General features: G+C 40.3%; 1 protein-coding gene across 4 annotated transcripts in view; it reads right to left on the reverse strand.

Moving 5' to 3' along the window:
- The window catches only part of PHKA2 (phosphorylase kinase regulatory subunit alpha 2), a 1,461,438-nt gene that overhangs the window by 320,097 nt on the left and 1,127,870 nt on the right, over positions 1-13,471 (reverse strand). For all 4 annotated transcript variants that reach the window (XM_044073068.1, XM_044073067.1, XM_044073065.1 and 1 more), the window contains exon 25: positions 2,670-2,749. In XM_044073068.1, the coding sequence (XP_043929003.1) occupies positions 2,670-2,749 (80 nt within the window). The remainder of the gene's footprint in view (positions 1-2,669; positions 2,750-13,471) is intronic.

The following is a 13,471-nucleotide window of genomic DNA, read 5'->3' on the forward strand; positions in this document are numbered from 1 at the left end:
CCCCTGGAGTGGTATCCATGTCCCTCCTGGACAGCAGAAGTCAGTATTAACTACCATATCACCTTATCTCTGCAAACATTACTAACTTAACCACTGACAATTGGTGCAACTCAGGATAAATATAGCTAGGCTTGTAAGGGCTCTAGGGCTGTTGGCCTAGTAACATCTTATGAACATATGAACCTAAGAACCTCATGAGGTGAAACTAAAAATAAAGTATCATTTGCTTCAGACTCCAGGTCTGTGAAGGACTGAATTTGAAGAGAGTAATTTAGGATTCTTACTTGCATTCAGATGACAACTGCTCATAAGAAAGGTTCCTCTTTCTTTTGCGAGGAGTAGAAGCAGAGGTAGAATAAAACTTAGGAGGCTGTGTGGACATAAGGGCATTAAAGAATTCTTGAGAGAAGTTAAACCACTCCTGCTGAGAATTCCTAGGAGTAGGTGTAATAAGGAACTAAGTTTACATTTTTTATTTTCTTTGGAGTGTCCAAAGAAACATTATGAGGAGGAGACAAAGCTGGAGTTACCTCCAAAAGTGTACCTGATATGTCTTTGTGGATGAGGATTGAAGAGTACAACCAAGTCCCTCAGAAAGAAACATCTTTTGTTCTCCCTTCATAGGTTTATCAGCCATCTAATCAGTTAGTGTGGACATGCTAGCACTCTGCTCCGTGTTGTTCTCCCAAGGAGTCGCAATGGTGGAAACGGGCGCAGTAGATGAGCACTCTGTGGGCTGCTCAAACATGTCAATGGAGGCATCCAACTCTGATTGAAAGAAACAGGTATATTTGTATATTTCCTACGCTACTGGGGGACATCCAAGGCAGGCACTTCTGGAGCTATCCTAGCACATGCTAAAGCTCAGAGACTTTTATTTTCCATAATTAGTTTGAGGGAGGACAAACAACTATGCATAGTTTTGGTACAAAGGACTGGCAAACTGTATACTTTTTACAACTATATTCTGGGCCCAAGCAAAAAGACACTTGGAATACTTATCCATTGAAAGGATCTGACACCGCAGTTGCATTTTCCTCTCTTGGCATGAAATAACAATGTTTCTCAAAAAAAAAAAAAAAAAAAAGGGGAAGGGTCCCATTGCTCACAATGAATGTAGATGGAACAGGCCATATGAGTTCATTCCTGTAGTCCAGGGTGCAAGGTTTGATTTTTTCCACCCTCCATTTGCTTGCTGTGTGACTCTAAGCAAGTTACTTTACCAGACAGCGTACCCAAGTTACCCTGAAAATGAACACTTGCAACCATTCACTTTGCCAATTTAACAAAAGTATAAAAATAAAAGCTAAAAAGGACAAGCATTTAAAAGTGAATAAAAATACATTACTTGAAATAAATCAAACACATGGGAAGCTTTAAACTTGCATAATGAATTTGCAAAATAAATGCAATTTAACAGACAGTATAAAGAACTCTTAACTAAAGCCCACCTGGACTTTAATCTGCCAGTAGCTGAAAAGGTGAGATTTCTGTTCTGTGTTTTTGTAAGACACTATTTTGCTTTCCCCATTCTTGTAACTAAACCTTGCGTAAAGTACCAGAGACTAGATTTATTATTTCAGGCACTGCTACATGCTACAATACACACAAATGCATGCACACACATGTATGTATATCCACACACACACACACACACACACACACACACACACACACACACACACACACACACACACACACACACACACACACACACACACACACACCAACACATGTATGTACACACACATATATGGATTACTTTAATGTGCCTGACACTCACTTCATAAAATGAGGTTGTGCATGTGGAAACTTGTCAAAAGTGTATTTTTTTTTTAATTTTTCATTCCTGGATTTACTGAATGCAAGTAGATGGACTGTGTGTGTGTGTGTGTGTGTGTGTGTGTGTGTGTGTGTGAGAGATAAAGACAAGTACGGGAAAGGTTGGGCATTGTGGGTGGGAATGTGTGCACATGCCTGCAGGTTAAGATTAGAGTAAGGGCACAGATTTAGTGGTGTACATGGCAGGTGATGTAATGTGTTTCCAAATTATATCATGCAGTAGTCCCCCTGTTTCACCTTACTAAAGAACGCTAACCCTAACGCTAACCTTGTCCCCATCCTAACCCTACACCTTAATTCAGAAAAAACCCTACCCATTACACTACCACTATTCAGACAAATTATATATGATGTTAGTGGTAGGATTTTTTAACTGATCAGAAAACCACTGCCTTACTCTTTATAAATGGTTTGATTTGACGTGTGTGTGTGTGTGTGTGTGTGTGTGTGTGTGTGTGTGTGTGTGTGTGTGTAATGCATGTATGTGTGTGCTACCAGCATTCATTACTCAATGTAGAATGGGTTACTTCTATTTACTGGAGTAGTAAATAATCCACATCTGGAGTATCAGTTTTGGTGAAAGTGTAATTTTTTTTTATACAAAGTTACCACTGTTCAACAGTGTACAGACCTACATTTTACATTACAAAGGGCAGCATAAAATTCTAAATGTTGCATGCATTTAGCTTCATGAAAATATTTACACCAAAAAAACACTATTGAAATGTCAAACTTGTCTAGCATTGTAAATGTTTCTTTATGCTGTGTCCAAACTCCAAAAAGAATACCAACATTTATTTTCCTTTTCACAATAAAGAAGTGCTTACGCTAGAATGGTCCTTTCACGAGGTTCAGGAGGAAGTCCCACTGTGAGCTGTTTCTGATGGGAAAGAAGATCTGTGCATGCCTGCATAACCAAAGAAAGAAAAATCTAAATTAACAAAATGTATTTAATTTAAAATTTATGAATTTTCAAGCTTCAAAGCTCTTTGTGACAACGTCAGTCACTTAGAGCACACCATTAGAATTTGTGACACAACTACCAGTGAAAATAATCTCATTGAAGCTTTCAGTTGCACACCAAATTCTGCTTTATAGACCATCCAAAGCTACTACATATAAGACCCCAAAATGACAATAGAAGGAACAAACACTTCAATGACCACGTCTTTTAATTAAGTTAAATTGTCTGGCAGTTGGTTTAGAGGATTAAGAACATGTTAACAAGCTTTAAATTGTCTGGCAGTCAGACTATTAAGGAGCTGTTCACAAGCTTTTATGGATGTGCAATAACTAAGTGCAACACTAAAGTAGCTTACCTACACACTTAAGGACTGTAATGTGCAATATACAAACTGTGCAATAATTCAGTCTATTCATAGATATGCTGCTATTGTTTTAATTTTACTTTGACAATATTACCTTCATATTGTTCCTTGTCTTCCTAGTCTCCTGCTCTGGGATGGGTCTGGGTCACTGCTGACCTACTTTACTTACAAGTTGCTACTTATTAAAATTCTACTGTGATATTTTATTAATTTTTCTGTTTCTATATGTGCAACTGGTTCCTGCATTGAGAATGAAGCATTGCAATTCCGTTCAGCTACAGTGCTGTGTAGTTCTGAATGACAACGTTTTCTTTGACTTGACTTGATTTCCTGTGGTCCAGTGGTGCAAGGTTTGATTCCCTCAGTCTCCTTTTCCTAACTGTGTAACTTTGAGAAAGTCCTTAACCAGCTACTGCCCCTGGGCTGAATCTGAAAAAGGTACACGGAGATCACTGTTCTACCCTAGAAAACAAATATGAATGAATAAAGAATAAATGAAACAGGATGAATAGTTAAATGGATCAGACAAGGTCAGGCCGGAGACCATCCTTGCCCTTCATGATGGAAACAAAGGGCTTTACTGTTTTTTCTAATATCTGGGGGCCTTTTGACATCATATCAGCAGTATGTGCACATCAATGGTCAAAAAGGTCCAGCCATTTTATTTTCTTGTTTGGGAAAGAATACAGGTAGTTAAAAGCAATGTGTTAGAGAAATACAAAACTGAGTTTACTACAGATTACCAAAATCGCATTTAACCAAAAAGGATTTATTTAATTATAGGATCACAGGATCATATGAAATACAAAGCAACAGAGTCTTATGACTATTTACTCCTTGCCAGTACACGTACACATGTCACAGAGGGTAACTATCCCACTGAAACCAGTACCATCTTTAGATATTTGGGGATCTGGCTAGACTAAACACTCACCCTCCATGAGCACATAGAAAAGCTGGGACCTAAGAACAACAGTCTACTTTTCTGATCAACAAAATATCTCAGTTCTTCAAACATTCAGCAAGAGTTGCCATGGAGTAAGGCACCCTCTTTGCTCAAGCAGAGTTATGATCTTCCCCTGTTTTCATCTGCTTCTGTCAAAAACACTGCCATTCTTCAGACCCTCCCAAATAAAATATGTCAATTCATAGCTTACTCACCATAGAATGAACACCACTGCCTCATTCTATGAAAGGCTAGGTGGCTCCCAGTACAGGCCAGGTAAAATTTACTTTGATTCCTTATTCCTCAAAACACTCAAACCTGATATCCCTTCATACTCTATCTCCAAAACTTTTTACTGCCACTCAGCTCTAACTTATAGATGCCAAGCCAGAGCTGACCCTCCCCTTCAGCTTTTTACTGCCACTCAGCTCTATAACTTATAGATACCAAGCCAGAGCTGACCCTCCCCTTCAGCTCCTTCTCTCAGACTACACTCTGCTAGCCACTGCTTCTCTGTTCCAGCCCCAAAGCTATGTATGGCAGCCACTTCCTCCTCATTTAACTGATCAATCAAACTACTCTTTATTCAGGCCACAGTTTTAGCAATACTAACCAAAACAATTTGAATGCAACTGTCCATTGAATGTCACCTAAACATATCTCTGTTTAGTACCTTTACCTCCTACATACTTGACCAGCTGATAAATCACTCATCCTAAAATATGATTTAGCTTACCACAGCATTAATGGTCTAAACCCACTATGCATACATAGTCCCCTCTTTCACCTTACTGGTCTGTTTTAGCTTTTCTAACCTTGCTTCTACTGCACATAGGTCCACCTCTTCTGCTTTAATTCTATTCTCCATTTTCAATTCCAGCTATGTAACTGTACATGTATTTAGTTTGTTAGATATTTATACATATATTGTCAAATGTTCTATGCTTACTCATAAATGTAGACTACTTTTACTTGTATACTATACATTATTTTGTTACATTATGACGTAACCTGGGGTGAGCCTGTAACCGTCATTGTTTTAGACAGTGTGCTATCAATGAAGTAAAATAAATAAGCTAGAATCAATATATACCTATAAAGGGACTAGCTCATGACAACTTGCCCTGCTATGAACAATGCTTTTCCCATGTCAGGAACTGCCAGAACCTTTACTCCTTAAATCAAGATGAGTGAAAGTATTGTCTCTAAACTTGACAAAAGTGGTCTTACTACTAGAGCACACCCAGGCACAGATCAGAAGCCACTGTAGCTCTAAACGTAATGCTACAAAGAGGAAAAAGGAAAGTGCTTCTTTCTCATGCCTTCTAAACTGTGTCTGGGGAGGCTTTGATTTCACCTCATTCTGAATTAATAACTCGGACATTTATCTGGATTGCTGAATCATCACCTCATCTCCCTAATTTAATGATAAAAGATGCATTGCCTGTTTATTACAGCAGACTTTTGCTTTGAACAATTTTGCCTTTTTCTCTTGTACTTGACAATGATTCCTATGCATCAGTAATGATGCAGATGTTGGAATCTTTCTTTTCAATCTACAGCCCATAAGTAGCTGAGCTGGTGAAAAAGCTAACATCTGCTATGGACAATTTCTTTATATTGTTAATTCTAGAGGACAATATCAGTCACTCTTAATGCTTTGTAATTTTATCATCAAGCATTTAACAATCTGTATGACTTCCATAACGCGATTGTGCAGATAAGGGTGACGTGGGGTCTACATCACTTAATCAAACATTTATTTCAATGAACCTTTACTCATCGACCACTATATGTAGAACCTCATTTCAGTGAGCAACAAAATCTTTCCCAAGGTAATGAACCACTTGGCCAAAGGCACACCAGAATACAAACCGCACAAAATCAAACCCACACAAGTGGGGGGGCTTTGCTCCCAAACCCCCCACCCCCCAAATATATATACTAACTCTGAAAATGCAATACGGTGGGGAAAAGGGCAAAGTTGTGGTGTTGGCAAGTGCTTCCTTACCCTGGGAAAGATTTCAGCAATCTCTGAAATTACATTCAACATATAGTGGTCGATGAATAAATGTGCGATAAATTAAATGTTCAGTTAAGCGATATAGAACCGGGAGATGATGTCTCAACTGTCCAGATTTTTGCAGAATGTCCATATTTTTGCTTCATACTTTTGGTCTGATTCTCATAAAATTTGAGTTTTCTGGTAAATCATTGGTGAATTATTGAGTTTTGAAGTCAAAAAATAATGACAGACATTTGAATTTCAGACTTCATACCCTTCAGAAAATGTATGCTAATGCAAAACCTATCATTCTTTCAACTTTTAAGCTTGTAAGAGTAATACTTAGAAAGTGTTCCCATTTCTGGGTCCCCCCATTATTAATGGCTTTGTCCAGATTTCTTGCTCTAAAAGGTTGAGAGGTATGACTAGGACAGAAAGTTACATGCTGAAATTCCCATTTTTTTCAACACCTTTGTAATTCCATGTTTGGATATTGAGACAATACAGAATTTCAAGATGTGAGAATATAGCTTTCCTGATATTTATGGTACATCTTCTGCTTGTGTCTGATAACTTCATAACCTAAAGAAGCTTTGCATAATAATGTACAATGTCAAACACTGCTTCTTTTAACTGCAAAAAAAAGTGTTCCAATGTTAGTCTGTGGTCTTCTCAGCAGTAAATAAGCTGGAGCTTCTTTCAGATTACTAATATGACAGACATCACTTCTCGTTCTGTCTACACTAACATTCCAGGCTAGTATAAGGAATCTTAAGCACTTTCCGAACACTTTCAAATGTCCATGTGTGAGTCATGAATTCTTGCCCATACATCTTTTTTTCCCCTTCTTGGCTGGTTAGGCACTGTCATTTTATGTGCTTTAAACATCAGACCTGTTATGCAACTTATCTCATCTTTAAATGAAAACTGAATCTTTATTTAATTCTCATCTGTAAATGTAGGGAAAGGTTGTATTTCTTTTCTTATAGTGGGGCAGACTCTGGCCAACCTCCCATTATACCTTTCAGCAGATATATAACAAAAAACAACAGAAGGTAGGTTCAGCCCATGATCTAGCGTGCAATGCAGATACTGCAAGTATTTTGATGCTTATAAAGACACCATCAAAGAAAAAAGTCTTGAACCATCTACTCTGCCTGTTACTTCATGCTCTAGGACTATAAAATGACTACATGGCAGCAAAATGAACAAAATAAACAGGTTTTAAAACTGTTTCCCAGATTAAAGCAATGGATGAAGGCAAAATATTACACATTGCATACCTGGACCTGGCCAAAATTTGACTCAATTTCCCACTCATGCATAGTAGAAAAGATAAATTGGGAATAAACCCATATGTCACCTGCTGGATTGCTATCTGGCTCACAGATGGGATGCAGATAATAAATATAGGGGAAGTTACCACCACAAGACCACCAGTCACCAGTGGAGTCTCTCAGCATTCTGTCCTGGGACTTCTCCTGTTTGGCTTTTTCTTTACTGACGTAAAAGCCAATACCAAAGGGTTCTGGCTAACTATATTTGCAAATGACTGCAAGCTAGGAGCAGTTAGTGAATCCCCAAATGACTTAGCCATCCGGCAGGAAGGTCTGTCGCAAATATATAACTAGTTCCAAATCATGGACAGAAACCAAATGCCCAAAAATGCATTATTGTACCTCTTTACACTATGTTGATAGCCTTGACCTCAGTTAGATCGATATCTGAACTTCAGGTTCTCATATGTATCTAGATATTCATTAGGCCAGCCATTGAATATAATGCCCCCTTTGGCATGTATCTGTCCAGACACATGCAGAAACTGAAACACCTACAGAGATACCTTACTAAAGGGATACAAGGCCTGAACAACATGTCCTACATGGACTGACTCAAAGCCCTGTCACTATACTCAGTATCCTACAGACTGCTAAGAGATGACATGCGTCTGGCATACAAAGCATCCTCTGACCCATTACTCATGGATTTAATGCACATCAGAAAGCCAAATAGCATAAGAAACACACTGTCTAGAGATCTAAATGTCTTCTGCAACATCAGCAGAATGGTTTGGAGGAACAGGCATACCTCATAGAGGATACCATTGCTGTGGAACAGACTCACTATTCACGTAAAACAAAGTTCATCCCTGTCTATATTCAAGTGCAAATTAGACCTATAGATGGGAAACAGAAAAGTTACCCTATGACTGCCCCTTGTACTACTACTGCACAGAGGCAGCTCCTAAATTCTTTATCCTATAGATGGGTCCCCTCAAATCACATATGGCATGATCTCAGTTATTCTCATTAAGGCTGATATATAATTATCGACCATGGGATAGGTAACAGCAATCTATAACCAAATGGGATAGGTTATTTCAGCAAAAAAATGGAAATTGGCTAGGCTTAAAATAGCCTGCAAGGACAGATAGCCTAGTACTTACCTCTGAATCTATGATTTTTTTTAAGAAAGAGTGGGGGAATCTCTATTTTTCCCTTGCTTATTAATGTAGTACAACCAAGTGACAGTGTCCAATCAGATCTAGACAGCTCCTCATAACAGTAGAATGAAGAGCTCTAGGGCCTTCCTGAAAGCAATCAGATTTAAAAGGTTGATATAAAGCATCTTTTGAGAGAGAAACATAACTTATGAACTGCCAAACGATCCAAGTAAACTTCCTGATGCAGAAAAGTCTATCATCAAAATCACTGTCCAAGACATCTGTCCATCACAGTCATTTCTCCTTGCTCCATGCATTTGAACTAGATCTGATCTCCCAAGTGATTCAACTGAAAAGACAGTATAAAGACTTTTGCAGCCATCACATGTTCAGCATTTAAAATTAAACTGTTAGGCTGGAAGGAGCAGTTAGACTCAGAATCTGTAAACATACATTTTGCTTGTATTTGTCATCTGGCAAATCTTAACAGACATCAACTCCCAACAAAATGAATCCTTTTCTGTGCCTCACAGATGTTGTCTTCTACAAATGGAAGTGGGTTGGAAAAGTACAGCTGTGTATGCTCACCATAAATGTAGATGTTAGAGTGTATTCACTGTTAAATTCCTGACATATGGGATGTCCTGCTTCAGAAGCCCTTGGTCAGCTTGACTACCACAGTAAAAAAAATCCTTCCTCCTATGGCTGGTGGACACTCTACCCTGATGTCAGTATGAATGGGTATAAAGGAAGCCAGCCAATGCCATAAAATCATTTTTTTTGCTCCTAGATGGTAGGAGCCCCATAGGTGACTCAAGTGAGGGGAAAATAAGAGAAAATGGTGTCTGAAGGGTCCCGCTGCATAGAGTCCTCTGGAAGGGGAGGACAGGGAAGTAAGCTGTTACTGTAAGGAGAATAAGTGGCAAGGAGAGAGGGAAAGGAGACTGCAATAATGAATACAGTCGAACATCTGCATTTATGGTACGTGTACACAACTGTACTATGTTCTTTGTGTTTCACTGTTGCAGTCCTGACTTACAGCACTGATTTCCAGAGCTGTGAAGAGGGTGGAAGGAGCATTAAGGAGAGGAGAGGACTCTAAAAAATGGCAGTGGCAAACCATGCTCTGGACCTGGAGAAGGCTGACAGGTGGTAGCGTTTGGTAAAGGTATGCACAGATGACCATGTAGCTGCTTTCAAAATGGCTTTGGTAGGTACTCCCTTTAGGAAAGCTGTGGAGGTAAAAGTGGCCCTAGCAGAGTATGTCCTAATGGATTAAGTGTGCTTTTGCCATGGTAGGTGTAAAAAAAAAAGAAAATGCAGTGGGAGATCCACTTGTAGATAGTCTATCTGGAGACTGGTTTGCCTTCAGATCCCAAGGCAAAGGACACAAACAATTGTTCTGTTTTTCTAACAGCTATTCTTCTGTCAAGGTAGTCCTTCTCCCTGGTTTTGTGGCTTAGGGAAGTAGGTTAGTGCACAGCCTCGTTCAAGGAAGTGTCTTTGACCACCTGGGGCATAAAGGATGCGTTAGTTCTGAGTAATACTCTGTCAGGGTGGAATATAAGAAATGGTTCCATTGCCATGAGGGCTTGCAACTCAGAGACCCTTCTAGCTGAAGTGATGGCCAGTAAGAGGGCAGTGTTCCATGTCAAGAATTTTATTTCAGTGGAAGCAGCTAGTTTAAAGATGGGTAAGGTCAATTTTTCTAGAACAAAGTTGAGGTCCCAAGGAAATATGGGCTGCTTCCTGGGAGGTCTGGCATGCAGCATTCCCATAAGTTCATAGGTAGGTACTAGGCTATCAAGCCCAAGGGCCTACATAAGCCTAGCCAACAAGGTTTCCTGGCTTATGCCACCCATGAAAGTTATTTTCCTGTGCCACTGTTGAGCAGAGACACAGAATTGATCCCCAGGGTGTATTTCCTATTTCCCATCCACTCATCAAGATTTTGCTTGAAGAGTGCTAATGAAGAACTTTGCTTGACATAGATGGGTAGCCTGTTCCAGAGTATGGGAAGTCTCTGGGACAGGAATCTATCCCTCCAGCATGTCCTGTTTATTGTGGTGACAAGGTTTAGGTATCTAGAGCATGTAGCTCGGAGGTTTTGGGATTTCTTTAGGTGTAGCATGCCCAACAGCTCTGGGTTTGACATAGCATTATATGTTAGGCAGAGATTACCTCGGAGTAGGCGATATACTATGGAGTTCAGCTGGAATTTTTTGATGCAGTCAGTGTAGGGCATTTGTTTGAGGCCAGTAATCCTCTTTGTGAGGTACTTCTCTGGCCTTTCCAGCTGCTGCAGATGTCTTGTGAGGTACATTCGAAAAGGAGCATTGTACTCTATAATGGGTCTAATGAGTAGAGGGGAACAATGACCTCTTTTTTCCTGGATCATTTTATGATGAGGTGTGCCACGTAGAAGGACTTCCTGACTACTGTGGCGATGTGACTGTGGAGAGACTACTGTCCACCTGGGTCCCAAGGTCTCTTATCACGCATTTGGTGTTAAGTAGATTGCTGCCTATGTGGTAGCTCAGGGATACAGAGTTTTTACCAAAGGGGATGACACTGTACTTTTTGGCATTGAGCTTGAGGCCATGGCTCTGACACCAGGCATCTGTCTCAGCGAGGCCCTTCTGTAGGATGTCCACATCATTTGGGGACTTGACTATGGCTCCTAGTTTGCAGTCATCTGCGAACTTCATTAGCCAGAGGCCTTCTGTGTTAGCCTGTACTTCAGAGAAGTAGATACCAAACAGGAGAGGTCCCAGGATGGAACCCTGTGGTACTCCACTTGTCACTGCTTTGAGGTCAGATTTGGAGACTGCAACTTTTACAGTGTGGGTTCTGTTAGTGAGCCAGTTGGCAACCCATCTTGTGACGTAGGGATTTATACCTAGTTTAGTGAGTTTAGCTATAATTCCAGAATGGGTGATGGTGTTGAAAGCCTTGGCGAGGTCAAGATAGGCTGTGTGAACCACCTTACCCCTCATCTACGGCTTTGGTGACTGCCTCAAAGAAGTTGATCAGGTTCAGGAGGCATGATCTGCCTTTCACAAACCTGAACTGGGCTTCACAAACCCAAACTCCCCTAAGGAATTGTTTCATTAGGGGGTGGGAGAAGATAGGAGGAAGATTAGGAATGTGGGCTGAAAAGGCAGAGGTGTGTATCCTAATGGATGAGAACAGACCTTTGTCTACCAAGAAAGCCAAGTAGTCTAAGATGGCTGCAATGTTGGTTGAAGAAGGGTTGAGGGCTTTCTCCTGATACCAGACAGATAATCTTTTCCACTTGGCAGAGTAGTTTTTTCAAGTACTGAGTCTTTTAGACTCTTTGAGTATATTAAACACCTGGCTACTCAGAAGGAGTTCAGGGTAGAAATTTGTTGAATTATCCAGGCCAAGAGTTTGAGAGTCTGCAGTTTGGGGTACAGGAGTTTCCCCTTTGCCTGAGTCAGGAGATCTACTATCTGGGGTAGCTGCCAAAGTTTTTCTTTGGTCAGAGTCATTATCAGAGGGTAGCAATGATGCCTGGAACAGTCTGGGGCTATCAGGATGACCCTCAATTCTTCTTCCCTGATTTTTAGGAGAACTCTTGGAAGAAGAGGCAGGGGATGGAATGCATAGAGAATTAGATGGTTCCAGGGGAATGAGAAGGCATCTGTCCAACAGGCTGTGTGAAATTTGTTCCTGGAACAGAATCTTTTCAGCTGAGCATTTTTGTCAGTGGCAAAGAGGTCTGTTTGAGGGGATCCACATTTCTGGGCTATGCTGAGAAAAGTTTCTTGATGCAGCTGCCTCTCATGGGGATCCATTAAGCATCTGCTGAGGTGGTCTGATAAAGTGTTCTAAGCCCTATGAAGGTATTGAAGCATCAGGTGCAACCCCATATCATCTGATGTCTCCCAGATCTGCATTGCTAGATGACAAAGAGGGTAGGAGTGGGTAACCCCTTGTTTGTTTAGGTACCACGTGACTGTTGTGCTGTCTGCTTTGATAAGTAGGAACCCTGATTTCCAGTGATCTAGGAAGACCACCAAACCCTTCTGTACTGCCATCAGTTCCTTCCAATGTATGTGTTTGTGCTTTAACTGGTTTTCCCATTTTCCTGAGATAGCAGGTGCTAGAAATGGGCTTCCCAAGCTGTGTCTGATGCATCCGTGTTTATGGTTTGGTCCTGAGGGATGAACCTAAAGGGGAGACCTTAGTTCTGAGTATATGCTCATGCTCACCATGCCAGTTCCTCCCTGAGGCAGGGAAGTGGCTGAATTTCTGTCTCCAGGGGATGTAAATGTTGGCAGCAGATACTAATAAGGTACCACTGAAGTTTCAACCACAAAAAGGGATAAAAAAACACTGCAAGGCAGTGTCAATGAAATAAAAGCTAAACAGAAAACAAATTCACAGACTCTGCATATGCTATATAATTCAGTTGTTTAAAATTAAACACAAAGCTTTCAGATAAAAATAATCCTTCATCAGTGTAAAAGTATTTAAAAAACAAACACTCCGCTAAGTAATGTTTTCAAACAGTCACAAGACACAACCTAATAAGTACTTAAAACAAAGTGTATCTATTTCCAAACAAAAATATAGTGTAAGGACATTCATTCAATCATAGCCTAATCACAGGCTTTGTTCTTGCGGAATGGAGAACAGCTACAGTTATTCCCCTCCACAAAGGTGGCTTAGCAACAGACCTAGGGAATTAACAGAACCATAAGCCTGACCAGCCTCATCTGTAAGGCCATGGAACACATCAGTATGTACCTCATAAATAAAAACATAGGTGACCTCCAAACCCTGGATCTTACCCAATTCAGCCTTGTGAAGTGTAGATCCTGCATGCTAAATCTAGTGGATTTCTTTAAAAGTGTGACCAAGGCCAATGATGAGGGCAAATC

This window comes from Protopterus annectens, chromosome 5.part1 (genome assembly GCF_019279795.1).
Source record: "Protopterus annectens isolate FY-2018-M chromosome 5.part1, PAN1.0, whole genome shotgun sequence".
In the NCBI taxonomy this organism is placed as follows: domain Eukaryota; kingdom Metazoa; phylum Chordata; order Ceratodontiformes; family Protopteridae; genus Protopterus; species Protopterus annectens.